At 45.8% G+C, this 16,065-nt stretch overlaps 1 protein-coding gene across 2 annotated transcripts in view; it reads right to left on the reverse strand.

The window, feature by feature from the left end:
• lmo1 (LIM domain only 1) overlaps positions 1–15,188 on the reverse strand; it is a 52,538-nt gene extending 37,350 nt beyond the window's left edge. The window contains exon 1 of one of the 2 annotated variants that reach the window (XM_031899823.1): positions 14,486–15,188. In XM_031899823.1, the coding sequence (XP_031755683.1) occupies positions 14,486–14,507 (22 nt within the window). In that variant the 5' untranslated portion in view covers positions 14,508–15,188. The remainder of the gene's footprint in view (positions 1–14,485) is intronic. The other variant, XM_031899822.1, reaches the window with a different exon arrangement.
• Between the last annotated feature and the right edge of the window lie 877 nt (positions 15,189–16,065).

Raw genomic sequence — 16,065 nt, forward strand, 5'->3', positions numbered from 1 at the left:
TATGTTTCTCCTTGTAGAGTGTAAGCTCTTTTGGGCAGGGCTCCCTTCCCCTCCTGTATCGGTTATTGATTGCTTTATATGTTACTCCTTGTAGAGTGTAAGCTCTTTTGGGCAGGGCTCCCTTCCCCTCCTGTATCGGTTATTGATTGCTTTATATGTTACTCCTTGTAGAGTGTAAGCTCTTTTGGGCAGGGCTCCCTTCCCCTCTTGTATCGGTTACTGATTGCTTTATATGTTACTCCTTGTAGAGTGTAAGCTCTTTTGGGCAGGGCTCCCTTCCCCTCCTGTATCGGTTATTGATTGCTTTATATGTTTCTCCTTGTAGAGTGTAAGCTCTTTTGGGCAGGGCTCCCTTCCCCTCCTGTATCGGTTATTGATTGCTTTATATGTTACTCCTTGTAGAGTGTAAGCTCTTTTGGGCAGGGCTCCCTTCCCCTCCTGTATCGGTTATTGATTGCTTTATATGTTTCTCCTTGTAGAGTGTAAGCTCTTTTGGGCAGGGCTCCCTTCCCCTCCTGTATCGGTTATTGATTGCTTTATATGTTACTCCTTGTAGAGTGTAAGCTCTTTTGGGCAGGGCTCCCTTCCCCTCTTGTATCGGTTACTGATTGCTTTATATGTTACTCCTTGTAGAGTGTAAGCTCTTTGGGGCAGGGCTCTCTTCCCCTCCTGTATCGGTTATTGATTGCTTTATATGTTTCTCCTTGTAGATTGTAAGCTCTTTGGGGCAGGGCTCCCTTCCCCTCCTGTATCGGTTACTGATTGCTTTATATGTTACTCCTTGTAGAGTGTAAGCTCTTTGGGGCAGGGCTCTCTTCCCCTCCTGTATCGGTTATTGATTGCTTTATATGTTACTCTGTATGTCCAATGTATGTAACCCACTTATTGTACAGCGCTGCGGGGTATGTTGGCGCTTTTAAATAAATGTTAATAATAATAATAATAATACCCTAGCAACCAGGCAGCAGCAAGGCATAATTGCCCTAGCAACCAGGCAGCAGTTTTAGTAGCAGATGAGTAGGAAAGAGCCTGAAGGGAAATATAATAATAATAATTAAAAAAAAGAATAATAATTAAAATGAAAGTCTTTTGGTGACTTTTGGTTGCCTAGGTCAGTGATCCCCCTGGCAACCAGTCTGATAATGGGAAAACCATGGGGAAAAAAACACGACCAACTGAACAGTTGCTTGGGATGGGTATGTCGCTAATATACAAAGGTAACATTTGGGCAATAAAAATAAATGGGCAATCCAGCGGGTGTGCTTGGGTATTGTAGAACTACATCTCCCAGAATCCTATTGAAAGAGCGCTGTGTACCCCCCCCCCCCCCCCCCCCCGGTGCCCCCCTGTGATTGGAGGGTTGGGACCCTGAGGCGCCGGAGCAGAAACTAATTTATTTGGCAAATTTTATTTTATTTAAAAAAAGACCCCAGAGCAGCCGCGCAGACCCCCCCTCTTTATAAATATAACCGCCAATCATTCATGTAGGAACACAAATCAATAAGAACATAAGGACCTGCTTATTAACCCCTTCCCTGCTTGGTGACACTCAAATTCCCCATTCTTGCCTATAGTGCAGCCTTGTGATTGGTTCTCACTGTTCCGTCCCATAATGCCTAGCGACCGGGCGCAGTTTTAGGGTGCACAAGACGAGGGAATTCTGCTCCCCCCAAGTCTAAGCCACAAACAGGAATTATCCATCAAAGAAAGTTTACAATAAATTCTGCTTCGTGTCCCCTCCTTCTGCCGAAATGTGATTTCCCCTGAAAAATGGATTCTTGCCGCGGCCGCAGGGGCGTAAATTATACGGTTTCATCAGAAGTGAGAGGTGGGTGAGATATGGGCTGTACAGCCGCTACCTTAAACTCCTGCGGGGAAAGTCTGCAATTCCACCTTAAATGACTTACCCAGTGCCGTGCCATGTATATACTTCTGGTTAGTGTACCTACCTACTGTGTGTGCCTCCCCTATATACTGTATTAGGTACCTACCTAGTGCTACCAACCCCTATTTCTGTAGGGAAATGAGAGCAGGGCAGGCAGTAACCCTTCCAACACTTTCCCCTGTCTCTGCCCCTATATATTAGGTACCTACCTAGTGCTACCAACCCCTATTTCTGTAGGGAAATGAGAGCAGGGCAGGCAGTAACCCTTCCAACACTTTCCCCTGTCTCTGCCCCTATATATTAGGTACCTACCTAGTGCTACCAACCCCTATTTCTGTAGGGAAATGAGAGCAGGGCAGGCAGTAACCCTTCCAACACTTTCCCCTGTCTCTGCCCCTATATATTAGGTACCTACCTAGTGCTACCAACCCCTATTTCTGTAGGGAAATGAGAGCAGGGCAGGCAGTAACCCTTCCAACACTTTCCCCTGTCTCTGCCCCTATATATTAGGTACCTACCTAGTGCTACCAACCCCTATTTCTGTAGGGAAATGAGAGCAGGGCAGGCAGTAACCCTTCCAACACTTTCCCCTGTCTCTGTCCCTATATATTAGGTACCTACCTAGTGCTACCAACCCCTATTTCTGTAGGGAAATGAGAGCAGGGCAGGCAGTAACCCTTCCAACACTTTCCCCTGTCTCTGTCCCTATATATTAGGTACCTACCTAGTGCTACCAACCCCTATTTCTGTAGGGAAATGAGAGCAGGGCAGGCAGTAACCCTTCCAACACTTTCCCCTGTCTCTGCCCCTATATATTAGGTACCTACCTAGTGCTACCAACCCCTATTTCTGTAGGGAAATGAGAGCAGAGCAGGGAAATCAGTTGCACAGAGCAATGCATTTAGCTTAATTTCCTAAATTAACTCATAATTGCCCCCCCTATACTGGGCCTGTCTGTATGTGAGTGGGTGCCGGCGTATGAGCACGGGAGAGATATACAGCGCCCATACCTTATTTTAATTAGTTTTCCCTTATCCTGGCTCTAACGGCTATGAAACCACTTTCATTTGGAATGGCTAATCCTCTCGTCCTTGAGCGACTCACTGCCCAATATATCATCCGACACTCACAGTCCTTCCCTTCTCTGCTGAAAAAGTTCCACAATTGTCTCTATGGAGATTGCATTGTGTGAGAGAGAGAGCCCTCATCATTATCCTGGTGTTGCTGGTGTTTTTTGGACTGTGTATATATAAGAATTGCAATTGGCACTGTATTTATCCTGCTGTGGGTTCTGGGGTATTATACATGGAATTGGCACTGTATTTATCCTGCTGTGGGTTCTGGGGTATTATACATGGAATTGGCACTGTATTTATCCCGCTGTGGGTTCTGGGGTATTATACATGGAATTGGCACTGTATTTATCCTGCTGTGGGTTCTGGGTATTTATACATGGAATTGGCACTGTATTTATCCTGCTGTGGGTTCTGGGTATTATACATGGAATTGGCACTGTATTTACCTGGCTGTGGGTTCTGGGGTATTATACATGGAATTGGCACTGTATTTATCCTGCTGTGGGTTCTGGGGTATATACATTGGAATTGGCACTGTATTTATCCTGCTGTGGGTTCTGGGGTATTATACATGGAATTGGCACTGTATTTATCCTGCTGTGGGTTCTGGGGTATTATACATGGAATTGGGCACTGTATTTATCCTGCTTGTGGGTTCTGGGGTATTATACATGGAATTGGCACTGTATTTATCCTGCTGTGGGTTCTGGGGTATTATACATGGAATTGGCATGTATTTATCCTGCTGTGGGTTCTGGGGTATTATACTGGAATTGGCACTGTATTTATCCTGCTGTGGGTTCTGGGGTATTATACATGGAATTGGCACTGTATTTATCCTGCTGTGGGTTCTGGGGTATATACATGGAATTGGCACTGTATTATCCCGTGTGGGTTCTGGGGTATTATACATGGAATTGGCACTGTATTTATCTGCTGTGGGTTCTGGGGTATTATACATGGAATTGGCACTGTATTTATCCCGCTGTGGGTTCTGGGGTATTATACATGGAATTGGCACTGTATTTATCCCGCTGTGGGTTCTGGGGTATTATACATGGAATTGGCACTGTATTTATCCCGCTGTGGGTTCTGGGGTATTAACATGGAATTGGCACTGTATTTATCCCGCTGTGGGTTCTGGGGTATTATACATGGAATTGGCACTGTATTTATCCCGCTGTGGGTTCTGGGGTATTATACATGGAATTGGCACTGTATTTATCTGCTGTGGAGTTCTGGGGTATTATACATGGAATTGGCACTGTATTTATCCTGCTGTGGGTTCTGGGGTATTATACATGGAATTGGCACTGTATTTATCCTGCTGTGGGTTCTGGGGTATTATACATGGAATTGGCACTGTATTTATCCTGCTGTGGGTTCTGGGGTATTATATATGGAATTGGCACTGTATTTATCCTGCTGTGGGTTCTGGGTATTATACATGGAATTGGCACTGTATTTATCCTGCTGTGGGTTCTGGGGTATTATACATGGAATTGGCACTGTATTTATCCCGCTGTGGGTTCTGGGGTATTATACATGGAATTGGCACTGTATTTATCCTGCTGTGGGTTCTGGGGTATTATACATGGAATTGGCACTGTATTTATCCTGCTGTGGGTTCTGGGGTATTATACATGGAATTGGCACTGTATTTATCCTGCTGTGGGTTCTGGGGTATTATACATGGAATTGGCACTGTATTTATCCTGCTGTGGGTTCTGGGGTATTATACATGGAATTGGCACTGTATTTATCCTGCTGTGGGTTCTGGGGTATTATACATGGAATTGGCGCTGTATTTATCCTGCTGTGGGTTCTGGGGTATTATACATGGAATTGGCACTGTATTTATCCCGCTGTGGGGTTCTGCGGTATTATACATGGAATTGGCACTGTATTTATCCCGCTGTGGGTTCTGGGGTATTATACATGGAATTGGCACTGTATTATCCTGCTGTGGGTTCTGGGGTATTATACATGGAATTGGCACTGTATTTATCCTGCTGTGGGTTCTGGGTATTATACATGGAATTGGCACTGTATTTATCCCGCTGTGGGTTCTGGGGTATTATACATGGAATTGGCACTGTATTTATCCCGCTGTGGGTTCTGGGGTATTATACATGGAATTGGCACTGTATTTATCCTGCTGTGGGTTCTGGGGTATTATACATGGAATTGGCACTGTATTTATCCTGCTGTGGGTTCTGGGGTATTATATATGGAATTGGCACTGTATTTATCCTGCTGTGGGTTCTGGGGTATTATACATGGAATTGGCACTGTATTTATCCTGCTGTGGGTTCTGGGGTATTATACATGGAATTGGCACTGTATTTATCCTGCTGTGGGTTCTGGGGTATTATATATGGAATTAGTCTACACAAATACAAAAATCCCTCTGTGCCTATGGGTCGGCACCCGGTGTGGTTCACTCTACATGATGGAGTTGGATATGGGGCAATTACCCAGCTCTTAGACAAGTGATATTAAACAGGGGCCATTGTACATATTATTACACCCCTCCCCCCCCCCCCCCCCCCCCGGGACTTTATGACTCTACATTTCCTCTCTTTTGTAGCGGAAGACAATACAAGGCAATAAATCCCAAATCATTGCTAATTCTCCCTAATTACCCACTCTGCAGCTGGGTGGCCAAAATAAAGGGTGCCTGGCCTTCTATATAAGGGATAAAGGGTGCCAGGCCTTCTATATAAGGGATAAAGGGTGCCTGGCCTTCTATATAAGGGATAAAGGGTGCCTGGCCTTCTATATAAGGGATAAAGGGTGCCTGGCCTTCTATATAAGGGATAAAGGGTGCCTGGCCTTCTATATAAGGGATAAAGGGTGCCTGGCCTTCTATATAAGGGATAAAGGGTGCCTGGCCTTCTATATAAGGGATAAAGGGTGCCAGGCCTTCTATATAAGGGATAAAGGGTGCCAGGCCTTCTATATAAGGGGATAAAGGGTGCCTGGCCTTCTATATAAGGGATAAAGGGTGCCTGGCCTTCTATATAAGGGATAAAGGGTGCCAGGCCTTCTATATAAGGGATAAAGGGTGCCAGGCCTTCTATATAAGGGATAAAGGGTGCCTGGCCTTCTATATAAGGGATAAAGGGTGCCTGGCCTTCTATATAAGGGATAAAGGGTGCCTGGCCTTCTATATAAGGGATAAAGGGTGCCTGGCCTTCTATATAAGGGATAAAGGGTGCCAGGCCTTCTATATAAGGGATAAAGGGTGCCTGGCCTTCTATATAAGGGATAAAGGGTGCCAGGCCTTCTATATAAGGGATAAAGGGTGCCTGGCCTTCTATATAAGGGATAAAGGGTGCCTGACCTTCTATATAAGGGATAAAGGGTGCCTGACCTTCTATATAAGGGATAAAGGGTGCCAGGCCTTCTATATACGGGTGCTGGGTCCAACTTGCCGGCTCTGGTTTAGGGGAGGGGGGATTTAAATGAATAAAGGGGAAGAAATAAAACTGACAAAATGACTGACCCAACATGTGTGAGTCTTGTTCAGAGACTCCCTGCTGCTCCGCTGACAATCAGCGCGGAAAGTTCCGTAGCGTAGCCTTTAGCTGGAGACGCAGAGCAGCTCATGATTAAAAGGGGCGCTTTAAGCAGAAATGTATTGATCAGCAAGGGCCGCGCCGTGCCTTTAAGGCATCTCATCTCGCTGTAATGAAAAATATGATACATAAAACAGAATCTCCAATTAGGGCTGCGGTGTCACTTGGGCGAGGGAGCTGCCATGTGCGGAGAACTTTCCCTTTAGATCTGTCTGTGATTGGCCGGCAAGAGGGGAAGGAGATGATTAGGATAAACAGCCCCTCTGGTTCCTCAGGGAACATCACAAATGGACCTGTCTGCGGGGGCTTCTTATATGGGGTTACCTGGGATGATGGGTTAAGGGCCAATCCAGAAGTAATGACCCTGCTCTCAATTTAATAACTGGGGACATGTAGGAAAAGAATCAAGCTCTGCAGGGTTGCCCTACTGTCTCCATCACTGTCTCCATCTTGCCCTAATGTCTCCATCTTGCCCTACTGTCTCCATCACTGTCTCCATCTTGCCCTAATGTCTCCATCTTGCCCTACTGTCTCCATCACTGTCTCCATCTTGCCCTACTGTCTCCATCTTGGCCTACTGTCTCCATCTTGCCCTACTGTCTCCATCTTGCCCTACTGTCTCCATCTTGTACTAATGTCTTCATCTTGCCTTACTGTCTCCATCTTGCCCTACTGTCTCCATCTTGTCCTACTGTCTCCATCTTGCCCTACTGTCTCCATCACTGTCTCCATCTTGCCCTACTGTCTCCATCACTGTCTCCATCTTGCCCTACTGTCTCCATCACTGTCTCCATCTTGGCCTACTGTCTCCATCTTGCCCTACTGTCTCCATCACTGTCTCCATCTTGCCCTAATGTCTCCATCTTGCCCTACTGTCTCCATCACTGTCTCCATCTTGCCCTAATGTCTCCATCTTGCCCTACTGTCTCCATCACTGTCTCCATCTTGCCCTACTGTCTCCATCTTGGCCTACTGTCTCCATCTTGCCCTACTGTCTCCATCTTGCCCTACTGTCTCCATCTTGCCCTACTGTCTCCATCTTGTACTAATGTCTTCATCTTGCCTTACTGTCTCCATCTTGCCCTACTGTCTCCATCTTGTCCTACTGTCTCCATCTTGCCCTACTGTCTCCATCACTGTCTCCATCTTGCCCTACTGTCTCCATCACTGTCTCCATCTTGCCCTACTGTCTCCATCACTGTCTCCATCTTGGCCTACTGTCTCCATCTTGCCCTACTGTCTCCATCACTGTCTCCATCTTGGCCTACTGTCTCCATCTTGCCCTACTTTCTCCATCACTGTCTCCATCTTGCCCTACTGTCTCCATCACTGTCTCCATCTTGGCCTACTGTCTCCATCTTGCCCTACTGTCTCCATCACTGTCTCCATCTTGGCCTACTGTCTCCATCTTGCCCTACTTTCTCCATCACTGTCTCCATCTTACCCTACTGTCTCCATCACTGTCTCCATCTTGCCCTACTGTCTCCATCACTGTCTCCATCTTGCCCTACTGTCTCCATCTTGCCCTACTGTCTCCATCACTGTCTCCATCACTGTCTCCATCTTGCCCTACTGTCTCCATCTTGCCCTACTGTCTCCATCACTGTCTCCATCTTGCCCTACTGTCTCCATCACTGTCTCCATCTTGCCCTACTGTCTCCATCTTTTTCTACTGTCTCCATCTTGCCCTACTGTCTCCATCTTGCCCTACTGTCTCCATCACTGTCTCCATCTTGCCCTACTGTCTCCATCTTGCCCTACTGTCTCCATCACTGTCTCCATCTTGCCCAACTGTATCCATCTTGCCCTACTGTCTCCATCACTGTATCCATCTTGACCTACTGTCTCCATCTTGCCCTACTGTCTCCATCACTGTCTCCATCTTGCCCTACTGTCTCTATCACTGTCTCCATCTTGCCCTACTGTCTCCATCTTTTCCTACTGTCTCAATCTTGCCCTACTGTCTCCATCTTGTCCTACTGTCTCCATCTTGCCCTACTGTCTCCATCTTTTCCTACTGTCTCCATCTTGCCCTACTGTCTCCATCTTGCCCTACTGTCTCCATCTTTTCCTACTGTCTCCATCTTGCCCTACTGTCTCCATCCTGCCCTACTGTCTCCATCTTGCCCTACTGTCTCCATCTTGCCCAACTGTATCCATCTTGCCCTACTGTCTCCATCTTGTCCTACTGTCTCCATCTTGTCCTACTGTCTCCATCTTGCCCTACTGTCTCCATCTTGCCCTACTGTCTCCATCTTTTCCTACTGTCTCCATCTTGCCCAACTGTCTCCATCTTGCCCTACTGTCTCCATCTTGCCCTACTTTCTCCATCTTGCCCTACTGTCTTCATCTTGCCCTACTGTCTTCATCTTGCCCTACTGTCTCCATTTTGCCCTATTGCCTCCATCCTGCCCTACTGTCTCCATCTTGCCCTACTGTCTCCATCTTGCCCTACTGTCTCAATCTTGCTCTACTGTCTCCATCTTGCCCTACTGTCTCCATCTTGCCCTACTGTCTCCATCACTGTATCCATCTTGCCCTACTGTCTCCATCACTGTCTCCATCTTGCCCTACTGTCTCCATCTTGCCCTACTGTCTCCATCTTTTCCTACTGTCTCCATCTTGCCCTACTGTCTCCATCTTGCCCTACTGTCTCCATCTTTTCCTACTGTCTCCATCTTGCCCTACTGTCTCCATCTTGCCCAACTGTATCCATCTTGCCCTACTGTCTCCATCTTGCCCTACTGTCTCCATCTTGCCCTACTGTCTCCATCACTGTCTCCATCTTGCCCTACTGTCTCCATCTTGCCCTACTGTCTCCATCTTTTCCTACTGTCTCCATCTTTTCCTACTGTCTCCATCTTGCCCTACTGTCTCCATCTTGCCCTACTGTCTCCATCTTGCCCTACTGTCTCCATCTTGCCCTACTGTCTCCATCTTGCCCAACTGTATCCATCTTGCCCTACTGTCTCCATCTTGCCCTACTGTCTCCATCTTGCCCTACTGTCTCCATTTTGCCCTATTGCCCCCATCCTGCCCTGCTGTTCTCCTTGGCTGCTTCCTTCTTGCTGAATCCCTTCCTTTTAATTGGCCTCTTTCCTAAATTTACAGCATAGAAACCCCTGTTCCCTGTCACCTCTAGAGTGCAAGCTCTTTGGAGCCGTGTGTTCCCTTCCATGATGGTGTATTAGTTATATTATTGGCTTTTCCCTCGTTGTGGCACAGCCCTATGGAAACTGCTCAGTGCAATACAACATACTGAATCATAACAATTGCGCTGGATGTTGCGTCACTAGGTGATTTTATATAGATATATAGATATATTATTGGACACTGTATCTGAGGGGGATAAAGCGCATACAAGTTCAAGCCTATATTTATATTGATCCATAGGGGGACAAAAGGCATTAAAACCAATATACAGTAGAGGTCTATAGAGCTCCATATTGTAGAACATCACTGCTATGAGACAAATGTATCTCTTTGGAATGCATGAGCATGAGCCTACTAAGCTTACAATCTAATTCCACAACTACAGACGCAGACATTATTCCCACTTCCCTTGGGTCACTTTGATCAGGAGCCACTTAACCAACCAATGGATCATTGCTAGGAAGCCCGAGGTCCCCGAAGAGACCTATAAAGACACGGGGACATGGTTGTCCAACTCTATAGTGTTACAGCAAGTGATTCTTTAGGGGGTTCTGCTCACCCACATATCTGTAGGTCCATACGGATCAATGACGAGTTCAACTTATCCGTAACAATCACTGCAAATTGTATAACATGGATGAATCTACCCCGAGGAGGTCAGTGATTCCAAGCTGAGTGCGTCCAAATACGACATTTTCTACACACAAGCCAATTCATTGGTCTTGTCTCAAAAAGGCTGAACTTTTTGGCCAAATATCTCTTTCTTTCAAACCAAATAGTACTTGGGTGATTCTTTCCCTTAGCGAGAATTCATTTTAGCAACACCAAGAACGTTCCCCTGGAACGGGGAGATTATTTTTACCAATAGACAGACCCCAAGTTCCTATCAACGTTAGGTATGTGCGTGAATTCCTATAGACCCCTATGTGAATTCCTATAGACCCCCACCCAAGGGTTTGTATTCTTAGGATACAGATAAGGGGGCAGTAGATACCTCGAAGCAAAGCACCCCATGCCTCCACCGACCAATTTACCCCATCTGGAGCTCAATGAGTTTGACTGGAGCTTCCATTTATCTCCATCCTGACAGTTAGGGGACCTAAAATGACAGTTAGAAGACCTTTAAAATTACTATAAAATAATATTATTACTTAGTCTTCACCATTTTTGTCATCATTACTGGAAATGAAGATGGTCACCAGTGACCAATATAGTGAAGACCCTTATACCTCAGTCTATAGGGTGGATTCCTAATGACGGTCAGAGAAGCGATGTATCACAATTCTACTCGGTCTTGGTATCTCCATCCTGACAGTTAGGAGACCTTTATAATGACTATAAAATAATATTATTACGTAGTCTTTACCATTTCTGTCATCATTACTGGAAATGAAGATGGTCACCAGTGACCAATATAGTGAAGAACCTTATATCTCAGTCTATAGGGTGGATTCCTAATGACGGTCAGAGAAGCGATGTATCACAATTCTACTCGGTCTTGGTATCTCCATCCTGACAGTTAGGAGACCATTAAAATGACTATAAAATAATATTATTACTTAGTATTCACCATTTTTGTCATCATTACTAGAAATGGCGATGGTCACCGGTCTACAGTAGTGACCAATATAGTGAAGACCCTTATCCCTTAGTCTATAGGGTTGTTTCCTAATGATGGTCAGAGAAGCGATGTATCACAATTCTACTCGGTCTTGGTATCTCCATCCTGACAGATAGGAGACCTTTATTTGACCAAAATATCTCGTTCTTTCAAAAGAAATAATACTTGGGTGATTCTGTCCCTTAGCGAGAATTCATTTGAGCGACGCCAAGAACAGGGGCAGTAGATACCACAAAGCAAAGAACCCCATGCCTCCACCAACCAATTTACCCTATCTAGAGCTCAATGAGTTTGACTGGAGCTTCCATTTATCTCCATCCTGACAGTTAGGGGACCTAAAATGACTATAAAATAATATTATTACTTAGTCTTCACAATTTTTGTCATCATTACTGGAAATGAAGATGGTCACCGGTCTACAGTAGTGACCAATATAGTGAAGACCCTTATACCTCAGTCTATAGGGTTGTCTCCTAATGACGGTTAGAGAAGCAAAGTATCACAATTCTACTCGGTCTTGGTATCTCCAACCTGACAGTTGGGAGACCATTAAAATGACTATAAAGTGACTATACAGTAGTGACCAATATAGTGAAGACCCTTATACCTTAGTCTATAGGGTTGTTTCCTAATGACGGTCAGAGAAGCGATGTATCACAATTCTACTCGGTCTTGGTATCTCCATCCTTGGTACACCCCATGCTTCTACCAACCAATTTACCCCATCTAGAGCTCAATGAATTTTGTCGGACTTCCATTTATCTCCAACCTGACAGTTAGGGAACCTTTAAAATGACTATAAAATAATATTATTACTTAGTCTTCACCATTTTTGTCATCATTACTGGAAATGACGATGGTCACCGGTCTACAGTAGTGACCAATATAGTGAAGACCCTTATCCCTTAGTCTATAGGGTTGTTTCCTAGTGAAGTGATGTATCACAATTCTACTCAGTCTTGGTATCTTTTTATTTTTATAGTACCCCGATTTAGGGTTGTTTTGGGGCAAGAACTATTTGAGAACGTTGGGGAATCAGAAGCAAATTTGATACCACGTTTCCAGGTACCCAAATCCTCAGGTCTCTATTTCACACTAAACAGCATGGAAGTCCATTGTTTTGAGGTCACCACCAGTAAAGAATGAAATCATAGCAATGTAGAACCCATCAAAAGCCACGGTGGCAGGGGCACCAAGACTTGGTGGAAGGAATTAGGGTCCCATTTAGCTTTACAAACACTAGAAAAAAGAGGAAAAGTCTGAAGTTCTCCAGATGAACCCGTCCCACCACCTATGTCTATTCCATTCCAATGTGGAATAAACGTTCTTGACTCTATTTAGGAAATAACAAAATAGGGACTCTTCCAAATACCCCTTGAGGTAAATAGGGGGGGGGCAAAGCTTTAAACATCTAGATGAGTGGGGGGAGTCCTTCCGAGGCACAACTTTACTCTCTGGGAATGAGATATCACCAGGGATCTGGTTATACAAACACAACACAATAGCTCCGAGTGTGGCAGTCGGCTATCAGGACACCAGTAATTGTTCTCTTCTTGAAAGGGATGACAGACATCTGTCCGGCCATTAAAAGGAATTAGTGGACAAAAAGGCAGCACTTTGTGGAAGGAGCAGCCATGACAGAGGGAGAGAGCTCTCAGCGACATTGATACCACTCAGGGCTTTCTAAAGTGACAGCAACACCCATTCCCAACAGCTGCTTGGGGGGGACCAATTGACCACTCACTCACACTGGCATTGTTAACCCTTTATTTTGCCTGATGAGTAGTGTCTCTTGAGTCTGGTCGGGGGTGGGGGGGTCACGCATAATAACCAAACGAGCAACCTCAACTTTCCTCACTCTATAAGAGAAGACCATTTCCACTTTGGCCCCCAACGCATGGATACAAAGGAGATATTCTGGTCATTCTTCCCTTACTGGGTTCTGTGGGTACTGACCCATATGGGCTGCCCATTCCCTACCATACTCAGCAGATCCCTGTGTATATTCTAGTCTTTCCTTACTGGGTTCTGTGGGTACTGACCCATATGGGCTGCCCATTCCCTACCATACTCAGCAGATCCCTGTGTATATTCTAGTCTTTCCTTACTGGGTTCTGTGGGTACTGACCCATCTGGGCTGCACATTCCCTACAATACTCAGCAGATCCCTGTGTATATTCTAGTCTTCCCTTACTGGGTTCTGTGGGTACTGACCCATATGGGCTGCCCATTCCCTACCATACTCAGCAGATCCCTGTGTATATTCTAGTCTTCCCTTACTGGGTTCTGTGGGTACTGACCCATCTGGGCTGCCCATTCCCTACCATACTCAGCAGATCCCTGTGTATATTCTAGTCTTCCCTTACTGGGTTCCGTGGGTACTGACCCATCTGGGCTGCCCATTCCCTACCATACTCAGCAGATCCCTGTGTATATTCTAGTCTTCCCTTACTGGGTTCTGTGGGTACTGACCCATCTGGGCTGCCCATTCCCTACCATACTCAGCAGATCCCTGTGTATATTCTAGCCATTCTTCCCTTACTGGGTTCCGTGGGTACTGACCCATATGAGCTGCCCATTCCCTACCATATTGATGTCTCTGTCCTACTGAGCTCTAGGTTCCTACGATGATTCCTCATACCTGGGAGACCCATAAGCCTATCCTTGCTGGTTCCTTGCCGGTACCACTTCTCCTGGTTCCAGTTCACCACGCCGTGCCCAATACTACTCTACGCTAGCCGCGACTTTTGAAAAATAAGCCAAATAATAGGTCAAGAACGACTTGGCTTCCAGCAAACTCTATTGCTCTTCAGAAACCTTCAGGGATCCCAAACTTCTACCCCGCCATTAATGCCCTTCACCAACGCCCTATGGAAAGTTAATTAGCTTGATTGGACCCGGGAAGGGGGGTTCTGTCCTGAGGACCCGGGGCCCATTCTGCGGGCTATTAACTCTCACCATAAAACAAGCGTTGAGCAGTAAAACAATGAGAAGCCGTGGGATATGCCCGGGGAATACAGATGTGAAAGTCACGGAGAGCGGTAGGAGACCTCCTGACCACAGAGGAGACTGCAGTGACACCAATGAGCGAGAGTGCCCCCCTTGTGGGTGAGCCGTGGGCACCTGTACCTGTATACACACATATATATCTATAAGAACCAGGACTTACCCTCCTCCTTGTCCAACACCATCGTCCCAGACGCCGAAGGGACTTGGAGTGCAGACGCTCCTCCGCTCGTAGCCTCCACCGCACGTTTTTTGGGGAATCCGCCGGCGCTCTCCTATGCAGTCGCTCGTCTTTATCCGGTCCTATTCGCACCAGCGGTTGACTTTCCCCCTGAACGGCATCGGTTAAGGGGGGTGACGAAAAAGCAAAAAAAATTCCTCCGGGGCAACGGCACCGGGCACAATCCTCGTAATGGCAAAGGCTGCTTGGAGTCTGTCTCTTCCCAGGCTGGAATGATATAAACGGGGAGTCTCGGCGGTGGTGGTGGTGGAGCCTCTCGGCTTGTCGAGTGCTTTTCCCTTGAATTCACTTTAAATCTAAAATGATATCCAGCGAGCAGAGACGGGGGGACGGCTGCTGAGCGCTCTCGCTGCCTCTCTCGCTCTGTCTCTCTCAATTTATGTGCCTTCTGCCGCCGAAGCAACGCATTTCCCAGAGACCCTAAGATTCCCCTGTTAATTAAATCAATTCATTATGCTCAGATCTGATTAGCAGCCCTTCCCCCCCTCCTTTGAATCAATTATTCAATACACAAACATAATTGGCTGAGCCAGAGGTGTCTAAGTATTAGCTTATTTAACTCCAAGGACACTAATTATCCCTCGGGCGAGAGAACTTTTCTCATTAATTCTGACAAAACACAAAAGCACAGCCGGCCTGTGTGTGTGAGTGTGTGTGTGAGTGCGTGTGTGTGTGTGTGTAAAGGGGCGAGGGGAGGGGCCCCGTGATGACACCAGCACCCCCCGGCCAATGGGACAAAGCCGTCTCTTTTCTTACAGAAAAAAAAAAAAAAGAAAAAGGGAAAACATAAAGGCACAGAAATAAAGGACACGTCCTAAAGAGGCTGCTAATGGAACATTATTGGCTTGGCGGGCGTAACTTGCCCTTTAAATTCCTCATTTAACCCCTTGCCTGGCCCCCTGCCTGGCAAATAAATTGTTTTACATTTATTAAAAGGGTTTATTTTGGGCACGTTCCATCTGGCCTGCGGAGCTTGCAATTGAAGAGAATGTTTATCCTATACAGGTATAGGACCCTTTATCCAGAATGCTCAGGACCAAGGGTATTCCGGATAAGGGATCTTTCCGTAATTTGGATCTCCATACCTTAAGTCTACTAAAGAATCAATAAAACATATTGGATTGTTTTGCATCCAATAAGCATTATTTATATTTCAGATGATTTATTAATTTATTATTACAGAGAAAAGGGAATCATTTAACCATTAAATAAACCCAATAGGGCTGTTCTGCCCCAATAAGGGGTAATTATATCTTAGTTGGGATCAAGTACAGATACTGTTTTATTATTACAGAGAAAAGGGAATCATTTAACCATTAAATAAACCCAATAGGGCTGTTCTGCCCCAATAAGGGGTAATTATATCTTAGTTGGGATCAAGTACAGGTACTGTTTTATTATTACAGAGAAAAGGGAATCATTTAACCATGAAATAAACCCAATAGGGCTGTTCTGCCCCCAATAAGGGGTAATTATATCTTAGTTGGGATCAAGTACAGGTA

Source organism: Xenopus tropicalis, chromosome 4 (assembly GCF_000004195.4).
Source record: "Xenopus tropicalis strain Nigerian chromosome 4, UCB_Xtro_10.0, whole genome shotgun sequence".
Classification (NCBI taxonomy): Eukaryota; Metazoa; Chordata; class Amphibia; order Anura; family Pipidae; genus Xenopus; species Xenopus tropicalis.